This window comes from Dasypus novemcinctus, chromosome 3 (genome assembly GCF_030445035.2).
Source record: "Dasypus novemcinctus isolate mDasNov1 chromosome 3, mDasNov1.1.hap2, whole genome shotgun sequence".
In the NCBI taxonomy this organism is placed as follows: Eukaryota; Metazoa; Chordata; class Mammalia; order Cingulata; family Dasypodidae; genus Dasypus; species Dasypus novemcinctus.
This window is the reverse complement of record NC_080675.1, coordinates 122,303,048-122,321,559: the sequence shown is the minus strand read 5'-3', so window position 1 is coordinate 122,321,559 and position 18,512 is coordinate 122,303,048. Positions and strand designations below refer to the sequence as shown.

Here is an 18,512-nt window from a genome sequence, read left to right as displayed (position 1 = left end):
ACCGTTAGCCCAGTGCTTGCTTGACCAAACAACTGGACACAATTATCTGGCTGAGTTGACACATTAGCTTAACTATCACATGAGATGAATCCTGATGCTCCTATTTCTTATCTTGGGAAGGTCCTTAACTCCCTTAATATCACTTACCGAATCTGAAAAGTAGGAATAAGAACGTGACCCACTGCAAAAGGTGATGGCATAACTGTATGAACAAATGCATTAAAGCTTCTAGCATAGCACCTGGCATATATTGCCCCTAATATTGTCTTTTTCAGATCGAACCATATTGTAGGAGGCTCCTAGTATGATTTGTCCTATTTCATCAATTCTAAGATATGCATTTTTTTTTCTCCACAGTTAACATCTCTGAAATCAGAATGTGTCTTAAAATGGACAGGTTGACATGACTTAACTGGCAGTGCTTTTTGTATTTTGTTTTGGTGGCTCATAAAATAATGGTGCAGCTTACAGTTGAAGGCAACTGTTGCAAGGGAAGAAAGATAGTGATCAAAACATTTGTAAAAATATAAACCCAATACAATCCTACAGTCTTCTTTGGTATTCTATTTATACGACCTATGGACTTTTGATATTTTATCATCAATATAACAATCATTAAAAATTTCAACAACCAATTCAGTGCAAAATTTCATCCATTAACATAACAATTTATTCTTGGTTAACCTCTTTATCATACCATAAGAAGTAGGGAGAATATACGCTTAGCTTGGAGAACCCAAATGAGATTATATGTGAGGAAATAAGGTCTGTTCCCACATTGAAAGCGTTAAACTCCCTGAAGTATTAGTTATCTGATGAGTGTTGCCAAAGAAAGAGAACACCTGAAAACCTGACCCAGTGTTTAACTCTTTCAGAACAGGTCCATTTCTTTCAGAACCCTCTGTTTTACCTGTAGTTCCAGAAGTATAAATGTATAAGGCAGGAGTAGAAAAAGTGACTTCGGACCTCCATGACTCTGGGATAGGTTCAGTTGACACTTCATCCACTTTGTCCAGGAAGGAGTCAACCCCCTCTGTGTTAGACGTTCTGCTCACATAATAGATGGACACATTGTCTTTTTTCAGGCTTGGCAGCACCTCTTCAACAGCTGCTTGTAGTTCTTAATTAAATAACAACAAATCCAAACAAATGAAATTAGTCAATTATAGTTCCCTTATCATAATAAGGTTTATGGTAAATTTGCTTTCAGCATAATTTTTGCTAAAATGTGTGGACATAACAAGTGACACTTACAATTATGCATTTAAAAACAGAATGTGCTACATCTGAAAAATATCACAAAGTTCCAATATTTGAGGGAAGGTTGGGTTTTGGCGGTTTTTAAGCATAGCAGGAGACTGATTGAAGGTTGAACTTCATATAACACATGCAAACAAATGGACATATGCATAAAACCCAAGAAACACAAGCATACAACATACGCATAACTCAGAATACTCCAGAGATGAATTTAGCTCTTCCTAATATGTTCTCCACAGGACCAGTGATGGAAAAAAAAATTTTAAGGAAGCAAAAGGGAAATGTAAAGAAGGGGGACATACTAACAAAGACGTTAGAAATTGACAATTTTTTTTTATACATCAGTAACAAGTATTCCACAAGGAAGGTTCATCTGATCTCAGAAATAAGCACTGAATTTCATAAGCACATTCTATGATTTGAGAGAGAAAAAAAGCACTCATTAATTTAGAGCACTGGTTTTCAAAATGTGGATCATAAGATGGTAGCAGATTGTTAAAATCATTTAAATTGGCCAGTATTTTAAAAATTAAAAGAGAACTGAATAGAAAATTTCAAAACACATTACACATAGTAAGAGGTAAGTATTGTTTTGTAAAAGTTTTGCTTCAGTTATGTGGATGTGGGCAGACGCGGTCATACGCAAATATATTTCTTACTCATGGTCAAGGTAAAACATTTTTATGGACACTGATTTAGATAATTAATATACAATCCAAATTTCATGCCTGTGTGAGATTTTTTGCATCCTTAAACCATAAGATGAGGTTGCGTTTAAGCTTACTTGTCTTGAGTTGTGGTAACTGCAATGAATATACTATTGTTAATGGGAAGGTAATTCAATATTCCAGGGAATTACATTGGGGACACTATACTTTACTCATCTTATATGCTTTGTTTTTCACATGTATGTATGAAGTCTCCATCAAGGGAAGAAATATCACCTGGACAAACATTTAAAACACTTTAACCAAAGTATTCATGCACATGGTAAAAAAAATAAAACACCACTGAAGGGTTTACAATGAAAATCAGCAGCCCTTTATCCCACCCCTCCTCATAATTTAATCTGCTGTCTAGAATCAACCACTTCAAATTTTTTTAAAGCTGTTTCTTCTCGCAATCACTTTTCTATTACCAAATAATATTCTTTTCCTGCTACTGGCAGTATTTAAAACTGTTTTATTTGGGACTTATAGGATAGTTGTAAAAATAATACAAACCCGATTCAGAGAACGCCAACATATCCCTACCCACCCAAGATATGCAGATACAACAATTTAACATTTTTCTATATTTGCCTTTCCTTCCTTCCTCCCTCTCTCTCTTCCTTCCTTTTTCTTTCCCTCTTTTTCTCTCTTACAATCCATTCATCCACCCATCCATCCATATCCATCTTCTGAACACCTTAGTGTAAGTTGTATAAATCATGCTCTTGTAACATTTAATATGCCATGTACATTTCCTTGGAACAAGGACATTCACTTATGTAACCACCTTAAGTGCAGCTAACAAATTCAAGAAATTTAACATTGATAAAAACCTAAGCCTTGTTCCAATTTTTTCATATGTCCCCATAATGTCCCTTTGAGCCTTTTTGCCTCCCTTGCTAGATCCCATCCAGGATTATGTATTGCATTTAATTGTCATCATTTTTTCAGTTGCTCTTTTTTCCCCTCCAAATTGTGGGAACATATACAAAACATAAAGTTTCCCATCTCAAGCTCTCCCAAACATCTCATTCAATAGGATTAATCGCAAATATTTAGTTCCTTCCCCACCTTCCATATTAAAACTTTTTCACCTCCTCAACAGAAACCCTACGTTTATTTGGATTTGACTCCACATTGCCCATGCTCCCATCCCTGGTCATTTGTACTCTACTTTCTGTCTCTGTAAGTTTGCATATTCTCTATTTTCTTTCTGATCACCATGGGGATTGTTTTAACATCCTGCCTATGTAACAATCTCATTTGCTTTGATACCAATTTAGCTTCAATAGTGTACACGAACTGTTCCTGTAGCCCTTCCTAACACCTTGTAGTAGTGACGTACATTTGTTCTCATTCATAGAAAGAACGTCATCGTCTTTCTACTATTAACCACGATCCTCATCCACCACTGAGTTCACTCTCCCACCGCTTTTTATTTTTGAATACGTTTTCCACCTTTTATTTCTGTCTGTATCGTTCATCTTAAAAGAATAACAAGATTCCCATGCAAACTGGACTACTGTCCAAGCTCTATAAAATGATGATTGAAAGAGTCAAATCATTTTAGTCTCTTGACAGCAACAATATGGCACGTTTGGCCTTCAGTCCTAAGAAGTTTCCCAGGATTCTGAAGGGCAGAAAGTCTCAGGAATACATCTGGCACTTGATTCATTCAGCCTGCAGCTGGTTGCTGCCGGCTATGTCCTAGGTGTTGAAACCAATTTTCATTTAATACATATCTACAGAAGAATGCATGGTGCAAAGAGAATGGTTATTTACGCCATTAAAATGCTAAGGAGTTTTCAGAAATGTTTCTCTCGGTACCATAGATAGGTATACCAAAAAGCTCTGACAAAACCTGGAGAAAATATATCTAAATCTCTGATAGGTGTATTAGTTAGCAGAGAGTTTAATATGACAACAGTTAAATGTTAATTAAAATAGTCTAAAAATGTTAATTAAAAATAGTTGCTTTGGCTCACATTTAAGATTTTCCAATTTAATAAAAATGTTTTGCTGTTAAGAGAAATTTTGAATATGTATCAGTCCTGAATTTCAACCTTCAATTTCAATTGTATATTTTACTATAACCAAGAGTATTAAAAAACATCGACATTTCAAGCTAAAGACATTTGCCACAATTTGATATGGCTACTGTAGCCTTATCTTTAAGCTGTCAAAGGACTTGGAATGGCTGAGGGGTTAAAGGACGATTATTATGGCCAGGGTGGTGAAGGCGATGTAGGAAAACATGGGGCTTACAAGACAGAGACTGCAGCATCGGAAGAAGGAAAAGAAGCAACAGCTGGGCTCAGGAGGGCCGGAAAGGTGGACAAAAGGAAGAGGCGGCAACAGATCAGGGATGCTTTCCCTCTTGATCACCTTTCTCCTGGAGATCTCCAGGGACCACCCTATCCTCCACAGCAACCCAACTCCCAACTCCTCCTCATTTCTGGTGAAAAGAACCCAAGCAGGGAGGCCAGAGTTAGGAGGGCAGGGCCTGAGGCAGAGGACGACTTGCAAGAATCAAGCCAAAGGAAGCTCTTTCCCCAAGATCACCCATTACTGACCAGGACCTCTCTCCCCACCAAGCCTTCTCTACCTGACATGCCTCTCTTGCCTGCCCATCCTCTCCTACATCCAAGCAGGAATCACTCAGATAAAAGGTTAAGAAAAGAAAGAAGACCTGTATTAGACTTTTCACAATGATAGAATTTATAAGTGGAAACTTAGTACTTATTTCTTTTCATTATATAGTTTTTTTTTGTTGCTGATTTTATATTTTCTACATACGATAAGTACTCTGCAATAATAATTTCTTCATCTTCCAGAGTTGAGTCAAGATAATCTTCTTCATGTTCTGGAATATCTTCCAATATTTCATTGACTGCTTCTGTCTCCATATCTTCATCTGTTGAAGCACTAGAACTACTTGCAGAACCTGAAGGGGATGTGGATGGTGTCGATGAAGAATCTTCCACCAAGAACCATAGGTCAGGAGGAAGTGTTCCTCCGTTGTGAGCCAGGGTCTGAGCTGCCAGCTGGACATTCCCCTGAATACTCTCAGTGCAGCTCCCGCAGCTACAGCATCAAAACCCATGTACACCAGTTGATCAATGTTTTCCTGGGAAGGACTGTCTTGATGGTTGTTGGTGTCAGGATCTGAATCATTTCACCACCACACCTGAGGATTAGTGATAAGAATCTTCTGGGCTTCATCCAGATTTCCGCTTGCCTGATGAAGTAGCCCCTTCCTTGCAAAGAGTTTATGCTCTCCAGGCGGCATCTTTTCTTCTCTTTTTCCTCTTTCCTTATTTGCGCCAATTCCTCTCTGTGGTTGGTAATATGAGCGGCTGCGTGATCCACGTTCCCATCGCATTCTCTTAGGGCAAGCCGGGCTTCCTGGGCAGTAAAGCCCAACTGCAACAAATTGTGAACTTTTGATGGATCAATATATAACTCTTTAAAGAGTTGACACGCCTTGTTGAGGTACTCACAAGCCTCTTCACCATTTCCACTGTGATAAGTTTCGAATACCCTGAAGCAAGTAAAGTCTTAAAAACAATACCTTCTCTTTCCCACAATTTCCTTTTATGTGGACCAGTCTCCGATGATTTTCTCCGTAACAATTTTTAAAGCACTTCTGGGCCAAGTTTAATTTTTTTTTTTCTGCATCATCTAGGCATTCCAGTTGTCCCAAGCAGAAGTAACACCATACCATATCCAGCTGGAGCACTGCATAGTTATCTACCGTATCCAATAGTTCTCTGCAACACTCACAGAAGTATTTGTCAGCATTCAATAGACATGGCAATGCTATTCCATATTCTTTTCTTTTCAGGAAAGCTCTGCCCTTCTCATGACATCCCATAGCTAACGTAAGGGCTTTTTTTCCTAAGGGAGGAGTTCTGACCGATCTGCCTGTTTGGTTAGCTGTGTCTAAGTACGGCGTAGTTTCTGGACCCACCACCATCTCAGCTCTCTCTGCTAGTATTTCTAGTCCTCTCTTAGTTCTCTGTATTCTTTTTTCTTTTAATTCAGCTTCATTTTGCTCTTCTTCTACCTGAAAGTTTTTTTCTCACATCTTCTTCAGACTGTCTTAGTTTGAGTACCATTGCTTTCACATTGTGTGCCATTTCTTGTTCAAGTGTTTTTGCTAGTTGAAGCTGTTTCTGATTTATAACAATTCTGAAATAATTTTCTTGAAATCCAAAGGTTTCAGCTATTTTAGACCTCAGCTCCCTGCCAGTGATGCGCAATCGGGTCTCCAACAAGTTCTTCCTATCTTTTCTTAGTCTTGAAGGTAAGAATACTTCAATTGTAGCAATCCCTGTTGTTTTATAATTCTTATTTCCTGTTCCACGTTCAATTGCTTTGCAACGTATTTCTTCTATTATTTTTTCCATCTCATTTTCACAACATTCTAGCTTGTCAGAGTATTTTTTAGCAAGGCCCTTCAATGCCAAACCAACTCCTTTATTTTCATCCGCACATGGAGGTTTCCAAAGTTGAATTCTGTCTTCCCTTAAAAACTGGGTCAGTTTCGCTTGAAGGTATTTCTTCTGCCTGCTGAATGCCAGGACACAGAGGCGGCCGCCCCTTGTTTCCATTCCGGGTGAAAGCGGCCCCATCCTCCACCGCGGTGCAGCCCTCCCGCCGCCGGGAAGGAGAGTTATCCTATCGCTTTTAAAAAAGTAGCCTTTTGCTGGATTTGGTGCTTGCCCTGTTACTGCAGCCCTTTAGCTGTTTCCTGGAGCTTTGACTAAGATGTTCGAGTTCTTGTCGGTCCCTCAAAGCTCCTCTTGGGAGACAGAGGCCCGAAGCATCTCTTTGCCTTCTTGATGGGGTGGGGTCCATCTTTGGCCTATAAATTTTGATTCCCCACCCCCTACTTTACCTCTGAGCACCTCCACCTTAACTTTACTTCTGCATTTTCTGGATTTACAGTATTTATATCTTTTCGGAGACCGTGATTTTTTATCTTTCTAGCTTTGTCTGTGGGTTGTCTCTAGAAGCTGAAAACCAATAATCAGGACTGATATCATTATGACTATGTAAACATTATTCCCTGCAGAGCCAAGAAACCTATCATAATATTTCCATTCTTGAGCCGGTTTTCCTTGGAGTGTCTAGTTGGCTTTCTTTAATGTACTATTTTTTTTTTTTTTTTTAAAGATTTATTTATTTTATTTAATTTCCCCCCCTCCCCTGGTTGTCTGTTCTTGGTGTCTGTTTGCTGCGTCTTGTTTCTTTGTCCGCTTCTGTTGTCATCAGCGGCACCCACTTCTGTTGTCGTCAGCGACACGGGAAGTGTGGGCGGCGCCATTCCTGGGCAGGCTGCTCTTTCTTTTCACGCTGGGCGGCTTTCCTCACGGGCGCACTCCTTGCGCGTGGGGCTCCCCCACGCGGGGGACACCCTTGCGTGGCACGGCACTCCTTGCGCGCATCAGCACTGCGCATGGCCAGCTCCACACGGGTCAAGGAGGCCCGGGGTTTGAACCGCGGACCTCCCATATGGTAGACGGACGCCCTAACCACTGGGCCAAAGTCCGTTTCCCTCTTTAATGTACTATTTGCCTCAACTCTTTTTCAACCCCCATCAGCTCAGGTTCTTCTTCATCTTTTTCTGACCCCAAGAACCTCTATTTTTTTCTCCTTGACTCTCGTATTATGGCCTGGCTGCTCCCTCGTCTTTCTGCGCTTCTGATCATTTACCCAAAAATATTACTGTTTTTAAAAGCCTAAGTGACACACCACACCACCTTGGTTCAAGTCCTCCTTACCTCTTACCTGGATTACTGCAATAGCCTCCTGGCCTCCTTGCCTCTACTCTTGCTCTACTTAGAATTTATCAGCTTGCCTACTGCCAAGCTACTCATCCTTGGGATAGATCCACTCTCCTTCTGCAGCATGTGAGGGCCTTCACAATCTAACCCTGCTCCCTTTCTGATGTCATCTCCTAATCTTCTATCTCTTGCCCCTTTTCCACTGCCACACTGAGCTATGTGAAGTCCCTGAATGCTCCACATCTCACTACCTTTATCCAGATGGTTTCATCTCAGGAATCCACTTCCACCCTGTTTACCTAAAAACCTCTTGCTCATCCTTCAAAAGTGAGCCTTCTATTCTGTTGCCTTCCCTCCCTGTGCAAAGCCAGGTGCTCCCTTCTTGGACTCCTCTAGGAACCTGCACATACTTCCATCAGGGTATATATTACATAGTGTGACAGTGATTCAATTCTTTTTCTCCTTTACTCTAGACAATGAAATCGTTGAGATTAAAGGATAACAATCATCTTTGCATCTCCAACTCTAAATAAGTGCTCAGTACCTGTTTATATTTGAAAGAATATGCAGATTCTATTGTCTCTGTTAATGTGGAAGAGACAAAGGAATAAGATAGAGATACTGATTTAAAGGATTAAGATCTTACACTACTGTGGAGTTGAAAAACCTCTAATAAAATATAACCTACAAGGAAGTACTTTCCATGATACAGGTATGTCGTTCATGCTAGTAAAGGCCCACAGAGATAAATTAAAAAGCAACAACTACTACCATAGAATTAAGAAATCTCTCCTCTTCCTCCTCTCTCGCCCTCCCACCCAATCTTCCTGCTTCCATAGAAACATATATTCAACACTCATTAAAAAGGTGCTTACTATGTGCCAGGTATGGTTGTAGGCATTCGATACAACAGAGAGCAAAACAGACACTGTTCCTGTTTTCATACAGCCTAGTTCTAATGGGGATAAATGCATAAAGAAACCATGGATTAAAATAAAACATCAAAGGTATAATAATAGGGGGAGGAGAAAGTATTTTAGAAGTGCATGGAAGGAGGATGAAGACAACCCAGAGGAAAATGATGGATTGACAGGGTCCTGAGTTGTTTTTTCCCTGTATTTTTTAAAAAGGAAAATATACTAGGTACTAGTAGGTATTAACAATAATAATGAATAATAAAAAGAACTGTAACTAAGCATGTGTCGTGCTTGATCACATTCAAGCAACTTAACACCAGGTGTCTTCTACTTGATTTATTTATGTTCCATGCTGGCTCTCTGCAGGCATGTAATTTGTGATCCATGGCCTTCCACAGAAGTCATTTCATACGGCAAGGCCTCTGCCTCTGTCCAACACAATTTCCCTCTCCTCTGGGCTGTTAGTAGAGAACTGATCACTTGGGCATTGACTCGAGGCTCCGGTGCCTTGCCGACCCTATTAAGACTTATTTAAACTAAGGATGCTGATCTGAAAACTGAAATTTGAAAGAAAATTCTGAATGTGAAGGGAACCTCTCAACTATCAGATGTTTACTGTACTTTCTTTCTTAGAACTTTTATAAATACGATTGGGCCTACAGGTTTCTCCTTCACACATGGATTACTCTCATTATTATTGTAATTCTTACTGTAAATGTAAAGTCTGCTCACCTAAAATTAAGAGTGGCAGTCAACCAGGTCATATAAACCAAAGTAATTCTACCAGTCACAGGTTGTGTTCCCTGGGACTTTGAGACTCTGAGAGTTGTGTGTAGGACTGTTCTTGGGGATGATACCTGTGAGGGAGCAAGGGAAACAGAACTGGATCAAGAGAGAAGTTGAGGTGAGGTGGAGCAAGATGGTGTCAGAGTAGATGTACCCTCATCATCTCTCCTACAAAAGAATGGATGAGTGGGGACAAAATCCTTCCTGAATGAGCTATTTTGGGAAACCACAAAGCAGGAGGTTTCTGGACAACAATCTGTAGAGAGTGCAACAAAAAGGGCAATTGCTTAAGGTAAAACCACCAGTTTCTGATACTTGTGCTTGAAACTGCTGGAAGGCTAAACCCTTCCCTTAGGGCATGTACCCATGGCACTCTGGAACTGTGCCAATCTACACTGGTGTTTCCCGAACCCTGCATTCCCTGAACCCTGCGTTCCTTGAACCCACGTTCCACTGAACCTGCATTCCACGAACCCAGCACTCCCTGAACCCTGAATTCCGGTGTTCCCTGAGTCCATTGGTTTTGGACAAACTCTGATAGTGGGAGGGTTCTGGTGAATGGAGCAGAGGGGTCCTAGGAGTGCAGGTTCAAATGCCTGGACCCCCCTTTTTGAGCTTTGAAGAGCATGCCAGCTGGCTTGAGGAGAATCTAGAAGAGGTGACAGGCAAATCAGCGGAGGCAGCCCAATTTACCTCCATGCCCTGGAATAGGGAAAACTGGTCTGGGAGAAGTTGGAGTCAGACAATTAACTAGTCCTGTGCAACCCACCTAAGGGAGGGGGACAGTAGGAAGTGCTTGGTAGGCTGCCAATAGCATATTTAGGGTTCCCGGCAAGGTGTGGGTGCTCTCTCTTAAAGAGACTGACAGTCATTATTTTCTGTGGTGAGTTGGTTCACCAGGGACCCATTTGAATCCCAGAGGGGAGCTCTCATATGGGCTTCCTGCTGCCCTGGGAGAGAGAGAAGTGAGGAAGGGAGAGAGGGGGAAGGACAGATTCCTAATCAGTTCACTGAATTGCAAAGTGGACTCCTTGCTTGAGGGCTTGTCTGTTTTTTTTTTTTCCTTTCCTTGTTTTTCCTTCCTCTTCATCCCCCAGCCCCATTTTTTTTCTTTTTCTCTATTAGGTGCCTGGGGTGTTTCTTGTTTGCTATGCTTCCTCATCCTCAATTTCCACTTTTCTGTGTGTACTTATTTTGCCTACCAAGGCTATTTCCTTTTTTTTCCATCTTTGTATCTTCCATCTTCTGTTGTTGCTCTTACTTTCCGCCTCTCTTTGTTTAACCCCCAATTTTTCTGACTATTTCTTTTTTTTAATAGATGTATTTTATTAATTTCTCCCCCCCCCATTGTCTTCTCTGTGTCCATTTGCTGTGTGCTCTTCTGTGTCCGCTTGCATTCTTGTCAGGTGGCACCAGGATTCTGTATCTCTTTTTGCTGCGTCATCTTGCTGCATCAGCTCTCCATGTGTGCAGCGCCACTCTTGGGTGAGCTGTGCTTTTTGCACGGGGCGGCTCTCCATGTGGGGTGCACTCCTTGCGCGTGGGGAATCCCTATGTGCAGGTCATCCCTGTGAGGTATGGCAGTCCTTGCACGTGGCAGCACTGTGCATGGGCCAGCTCACCACATGGGTCAGGAGGCCCTGGGTATCAAACCCTGGATCTCCCATATGGTAGGCAGATGCTCCATCAGTTGAGACACATCTGCTTCCCTGGCTTTTTATTTCTAACACCTCTATTCTGTATTCTATCTTTTATTAACTGTTTATGTTATTGTCCTTTCTTTTCTCTTTCCCACTCTCCTGATTACACAGGTCTTTCAATTCATACTATGTTCATCTCCATATTCAGTTTCCCATCTCATTGTAGGTACTCCATTTTTAAAAATTCCTATAACTCTATACAGCTTACATGAGTTTAGTATTCATTCTTGTAAGTCATATACCATGTTTCTGTTAACATTTATTATCAATACTCCTATTATACCTTTTATTTTCTTACCTGCTTTGCTTTCCCTGACCCTATCTTTTTCCTTCAAGGGAACTTAGATAAGAACAAGGAGATAGAACAAGAAGAAGAAAGTGTCAAATACTTAACACACACACAAAAACAGCACCTAAATACAACTTGAGACTAGACAGAGAAGCTCATCAACTGAACAGACCCATCAAGATAAAATGATGACAGGACAGATACAAAAAATTACAAAAAATACCAATAATTAGGATGACATGGCCCAATCCAATGAACAAACCAAAAGCCAGAAAGAGGAGCAGCTCTCCTTGCAGGGACACGCTCCTTGCGTGTGGGGCTCCCCTATGTGGGGACACCCCTGTGTGGCATGGCATTCCTTGCATGCATCAGCACTGCATGTGGGCCAGCTCATCACACGGGTCAGGAGGTCCTGGATTTGAACTCTGGACCTCCCATATGGTAGGCGGATGCTCTATCTGTTGAGCCAAATCTGCTTCCAAACACTGAATGTTTAATGGATTAAACTCACCTGTCAAGAGATACAGTTGGCAGAATGGAGGAGGAATCTTAACCCATCTATATACTGTCTACTAGAAATCCACTCTAGATGCAGGGATTCAAGGAGGTTGAAAGTGAATAGCTGGAAAATAATCTTACAAGCAAACAGTAACCAAACACAGGCAGGAGTAGTTATACTAATATTGGACAAAACAGACTTCAAATGCAAAACTATTGTGAGACACAAAGATGGACACTGCATATTAAAATAAAGGGTAATCATTCAAGAAGAAAGAACAAACATAAACGTTTATGGAACTAACCAGGGTACCTCAAACACTGTAAAAGCTAAGTGGAAAATAGATGCCTATACAATTATAGTGGGGGACTTTAATACACCATTATCATCATTAGGCAGAATATCCAACAGAAAATCAATAAAGAAACAAAGACTTTGAATAATATATTAGAGGATCTGGACCTAATATATATATACACAGCAAGATATACAGTCTTCTCAAGTGCACATGTATCATTCTCCAAGGTAGACCACATGCTAGGCCGCAGAGAAAGTCTCCATGAATTCAGCAAGATTGAAATCATACAAAATAATTTCTCTGACCATAGTGGAATGAAGCTGGAAATCTGCAAGGGTCAGAGAACCAGATTAGACACAAAGATAAGGACATTAAACAACACACTCTTAGAGAAACAGTGGGTCAAGGACGAAATCTGGAAAGAAATCATTAACTACCTTGAAACCAATGAAAATGACAACACAACATATCAAAACTTACGAGATGCAGCAAGAGCTGTACTGAGAGGGAAATCCATAGCCATAAATTCATACATCAAAAAAGAAGAAAGAGATAAAATTGAAGACCTAACTTCATACTTGGAACAATTAGTAAAAGAAACAACAAACTAACTCAAAAGGAAGAAGAAAGAGACAAATAACAAAGATCAGAGCAGTACTAAATGAAATAGAAAATAAGAAAGCACTGGAAAAAATAAAACAAAGAGCTGGTTCTTTGAGAAGATCAATAAAATTGACAACCACTTAGCTAGAGTAACAGAGAGAGAAGATGCAAATACACAAAATAAGAAATGAGAAAGGGGATATCACCACAGATCCCACAAAAATAAAGACTATCCTAAGAGGATACTTTGAAAAAATACATGCCGACAAGAAGGACAATTTAGAGGAAATGGACAAATTCTTGAAACGCCTAAGCAGCATACATTGATGAAAGAGGAAATTGATGATCTCAACAAACCAATCACGAGTAAAGAGATAGAATCAGTCATTAAAAACCTCCCAAATGAGAAGAGTCCTGGGCCAGAGGTCTTCACAGGTGAATTCGATCAAACTTTCCAGAAAGAACTATCACCAATCTTGCTTAATCTCTTTCAAACTATTGACACAGAAGGAACATTGCTTAAGTCATTCTAAGATGCCAGCGTTACCCAATATCAAAGCTAAACAAAGACACCACAAGAAAGGAAATCTACAACGGATCTCTCTAATGAACCTAGATTCTAAAGTCCTCAACAAAGTCCTTGCTAATCGTATTCAGCAACACATCAAACAAATTATACACCATGTCCAAGTGGGTTTCATCCCTGGCGTGCACGGATGGTTCAGAAAATCAATCAATGTAATACATACCATAGGCAGATTGAAGGGGAAAATCACATGATCATATCTATAGATGCAGACAAAATCATTTGACAAAATACAGCACTCTTTCCTGAAAAAACACTGCAAAAAATAGGAATAGAAGGAAACTTTCTGAACATGATAAAGGGAATATTTGAAAAAACCACAGCAAACATCATTTTCAATGGTGAAATCCTAAAATCTTTCCCTCTAAGATCAGGAACAAGACAAAGTTGCCCACTATCACCCCTCCTATTTAACATTTGTTAAAAGTACTTGCTCGACCACTGAGGCGAGAACCAGATTTAAAAGGCATCCAAATTGGAGAGGAAGAAGTCAAAATTTCACTATTTGCAGACGACATGATCCTATACATTGAAATCCCTGAGAAATATACAACGAAGCTTCTAGAACTTATGTGTTCAGTAAAGTCATAGGTTATAAGATGGATGTGCAAAAATCAGTAGCGTTTCCGTACACCAATAATGAGCAATCCGAGGAGGAAATCCAGAAAAAGGTATCATTTACACTAGTAAATAAAAAGATTAAATATCTTGGAATAAATTTAACTAAAGATTTAAAAGACGTATACACAGAGAACTACCAAACACGGTTAAAGGAAATTAAAAAGACTCAAATAAATGTAAGAATATTTCCTGTCCATGGATAGGAAGACTAAATATCATCAAGATATCTATCCTTTGCAAACTGATCTACAGACTTAATGCAACCCCAATAAAAATCAACATAGCATTTTTTAATGAACTGGAAAAACTATGAAATTTATTTGGAAGGGAAAGAGGCCCCAAATAGACAAAGACATATTGGAAAAAAAAATGAAATCAGAGGAATCACATTACCTGAATTTAAAATATATTACAAATCTATAGTGGTTAAAACAGCATGGTATTGGCACAAGGTTAGACATAGTGACCAATGGAACTGAGTTGAGAGTTCTAATATAGATCCTTGCATATACAGTCATCTGATATTCAACAAGGCCACCAAGCCCACTCAACTGGGACAGAATGGCCTCTTCAACAAATGATGCTTGGAGAACTGACTATCCATATGGAAAGAATGAGAAAGGATGAAGTTCTCATGTTTTGGAACTTTAAATGCAATATTTTTTGAAAGCTATTGGGAACTCTTTCATTTATCACTGTGTTTAAAGGGGGTCCATTTTTATTTTTTTCAGCCTTGTAAAACCAGGTCAAAGGTAAGCTGAAACCTAAAAAAACATTTTTTTATTAGAGAAATTGTAGGTTTACAGCAAAATTAAGCGTACTGGAACGTCATATAACCGTGCTAGGTCTCAGCCTTTACCTTTAATGGTTATCAAAGCCTTGTACAAAAGTAGTGCCTGCACCTGGGAGCCGTGCTTGGTTATCCTAAGCCGGCAGAGTTGACCTGGCCATTGGCTGATGAAAGGACACTCAAGAAACCTCGGTTATTCTTCTGGTAGGGATGATCTTAATTCTAGCACAAAAGGAAACAAAGCAAATGTACTATTTCGGGTTTCTTTTGGATTTTTTTTTTTTTTTTTTACAAAATATGCCATATTGTGTTCCTGTTTTACCCATATTCTGTTTGCAAAGTTAATTGAAAAACTACTGGCCTCAAAAGCTGACCTATACCAACAACAACACTGATACATGTATTAGTTCAGATAGTTGAGAACATTTTTTCCCCCTTTCCGTATAACTAGTTGGATCATACCTTGCCATGGAGAAGGATCCTGAAAGGCACTTTTAAGAGAAAATCATGTTCTGTGGACAAGTGCTCTCTTTGATTCAGGGAAGTGCTTATGAGCCTTGCCTTTCTGTAAGTATAGTAAATTCTAGAAGGGAAAGTGTGTACTGAAATTCCTGGTAGGGTTTAGCCCTGCTATGCTTTATGAAGAGCCTACAAAATTCATGATAACTGGATCAATTACCATGATAAATATCACTGTTCTTGTCTTTTACATATACTTTGGAGTTCTGCAGACAACCAGAAACTGGAACTCAAGAGTTCTTACTAGACCTTAAGTCTGGAGGCTGAACTTCAAAGTACAGAATGAAACTGTTGATTTTCCACCACAAGGTTTCAAAAGCTTCTCACCTTTATACTCCATATTCAGATGGTGTGATATAATAAAAAGTACCCAAGAGTTGCATAAAAAATTTGGGTTCTGTCCTCAGCTTGCTGTTGCTAATTAGCCATGTGACCCTGGGTAATGAATATCATCCCTCTGGGCATTTGTTTGTTCAATTCTAAAATGAGTGGATGAAACTAGACTAAACCACCTCCTTCGATATCATGTGGGGCCGGGATGAGGCTTATTAGAAACATACATGTTTAGGGCCTCCATCACAGTCCTGTTGAATCAGTGTTTTGGAAATGGGGCTCAGGAATGTTTTCTTCCTTTATGTTTTATTTTTAAAGAATCTTTAGATTACATAAATCTTACATAAAAAATATAGGGGATTCCCATATGATCCACCCTTACCCCAGAAATGTTTTTAAAAATAAGCTTCCTACATGATTTCTATGTTTCCTCCCACCCCCTTTTAAAAACTTTTATACAAAGCCTTCATTTGTTGGACAATGCATTTTATGTCACATGAAACAGTTGTATATGCTTTCTGGTTTCTCACAAGCAAATTGACATCTCATCCTCTGTGACTCTAGGCAAGGTGTTTAGCTTGCCTAGTTCCCCAGCTATAAGATCAAGGGGTAGACCAGATGGATGCTTGGCCCTTTCTAGTTCTGTCTGTAGATATGTAGATGCCAGCAGCATGATGTAGGAAAGAGGATGGACATTGGAGCTGGACAGACCTAAAATGGAATTCTAATCTTCAGTTTCCCCAACTGCATAATGGTGGATAAATATATGCTATCTCCCAAGGTAACAAAAGCACCTAGCGTAGGGCTTAACACGGAAAGGCATTTGAGAAAGGTGAGGCTTCCTGGTTCCCTATGGCCACACCCCATCATCCATGTCTTTCGCCCACACCTGGGTAGCCTCCTCTTACTGACAGAACAAGAGGCCTTCTGGTCCTTATTCAAGCACAGGGATGAGCTCTCTGGGAAGGGAGCACCACCTGCGCTGTGGGTTACCTTCTTGGCTTTCACGCTACTACTTTCTGGAGTGGGACACCACTGTGGCATGAAGTTACTTCAAGTCTAGTTGAAATCTGGAGGGAGGCAACCACAGAACTGAAGGGGTAACTATGGCTATCCATGTAATGGGTCCTCACAAGGGCAATGGAGCAGATTCCGTCCTCACCCTTGGGGTCACCTTCTCTGCAGGGAGAAGCCAGGGATGCTAATAGCACATGAGAACTGGAAGCAACTGTGAAGACTGCTTATTATAAAGGAGGAAACCAAGGCACACAGAGGCAAGTGATTTTCCCAAGGCCACACTGCCAGCCAAATAGCAGAAGTGAAATAGTCTCTCTGGAGAAACCGGAGGGTCACACTCCAGACCCTCTGCATTTAACACAGATGTTGTAAAGACTGGCTAAGAGCTTGGCCTTTAGCTAGACAGCCCTGATTCTCCCCATCACCTGCCAGCTCTGTGAGGAGGAGTATGAGCTTTCAACTCTGATGGCCTCAGTGTCTCAACTCTGTTAAGTCTGATAGTACACCGTATTTGTTTTAAGGATTAGAACCAATTCAGCCTGGCAGTTCTTAACACAGTGCCTGGCATAGAGTAGCTTCAACAACAGTTGGTTCTAGTTATCATAAATTAGCGTCTCAAGGAGCTTTGTTGATTTGCTCCCTCTGCGCCTTCCACGCCCCCCACAGCACGCTGCCTCTGGTTCTCCAAGAGTCCGAGGAGCCCGGCGGCAGGGAGGGGCGCATCCCCGGGGCTCACCTGGTGCGGCCAGCAGCACCTTCGCCCCGCAGCACTGGAAACAGTGCAACAAGGACTTCGCGCGGATGCTGTAGTTGAGGCACGCCATGGTACAGCCCAGTTTGGCCAGCCCCAGCCCCAGCCACACGTAGGCCGGCTCGTTGCCCATAAAGATCGCTACGCAGTCTCCCTGGCGCAAGCCGAGGCGGTCGCGCAGCGCTCGCGCCACCTGGTTGCTGCGCCGGTCCACCTGCGCGTAGGTCAGAGTCTCATCTCGAAAGAGCAGGAAAGGCTTGTGCGGAGTTTGGCGCGCTTTCTCAATGAAGACCCGCAGGAGGGTGTGCACCGGCCGCCGCTGCCCGTAGCTTCGCGCCCGCAGGGCCACTCCGACCGCTCGCAGGAAGACGCCTATGTCCTGGAAGAAGTAGGGGCAGCATAGGTTCACCAGCAGCGGCAGGAGCACCAGGCCCGCTAGGACGCTGCAGATGGCGGGCAGCATGACGGCGGGGCCCCCGGTTCCCGCAAGGGCAGACGGCGCGCTCGGGCCCTGCAGCGCGGCGGCGGGCGGGCTGCGGGTGGACGGCGGGCGGGCTGCGCGGGCGCGCGGCGGCTGGACGCCTGGCTAGCGGCGAGGTCGGGACAGCGCGGCGCTTCCCTGCCTGTCCAGCAGCCGCCTCTCTGCAGGTTGGGGTTCTGCGAGCGCGGGTGGCTTCTGGGCGGCACCGGCCGGCTGAGCCCGCCCCCTCCTGGGGCGCAGCCACCTGTGCGCCCCGCTTTGCCCGCCCCCGCCGCCCCCGGGGAGGAGGCTCTGCGGCTCCGCGGGGTTGTAGGCCGGAGTCGGGTTTGGACTCTACTGCGTAGTCACCAAAGCACTTTACCTGCTCGAAGCACAGTTCCTTTATCAAAATGGTGTTAAACCGCGCTTTGCAGATGAGAAGATTAAAGGAGATAATGCACGCGACGGGCTACTGTTATTTACTGTTAGTACCGATAGAGTGCCTTATTAGTATGATTTATTATTTTAAATAAGCCTGATAAATGTGAGGCTGTCCTAGTACTTATTAACAGGTGGTACCGGGT

The 18,512-nt window shown here is 41.8% G+C and overlaps 1 protein-coding gene and 1 pseudogene across 4 annotated transcripts in view; both read right to left on the bottom strand.

Annotated features, from left to right (window-relative positions):
• LOC101427879 (long-chain fatty acid transport protein 2-like) overlaps nt 1-18,190 on the bottom strand; it is a 65,700-nt gene extending 47,510 nt beyond the window's left edge. For 3 of the 4 annotated variants that reach the window (XR_011648425.1, XM_058294178.2, XM_058294181.2), the window contains exons 1-2: nt 17,454-18,190; nt 911-1,120 (exon numbers count right to left, since the gene is read on the bottom strand). Coding sequence is in view for 3 of the 4 variants with exons in the window: in XM_058294178.2 (XP_058150161.1) it covers nt 911-1,120; nt 17,454-17,931 (688 nt within the window). In the remaining variant the exon portion in view is untranslated. The remainder of the gene's footprint in view (nt 1-910; nt 1,121-17,453) is intronic. The other variant, XM_058294180.2, reaches the window with a different exon arrangement.
• LOC101427010 (NEDD8 ultimate buster 1 pseudogene) lies at nt 1,055-12,378 on the bottom strand (annotated as a pseudogene).
• Nucleotides 18,191-18,512: the final 322 nt, after the last annotated feature.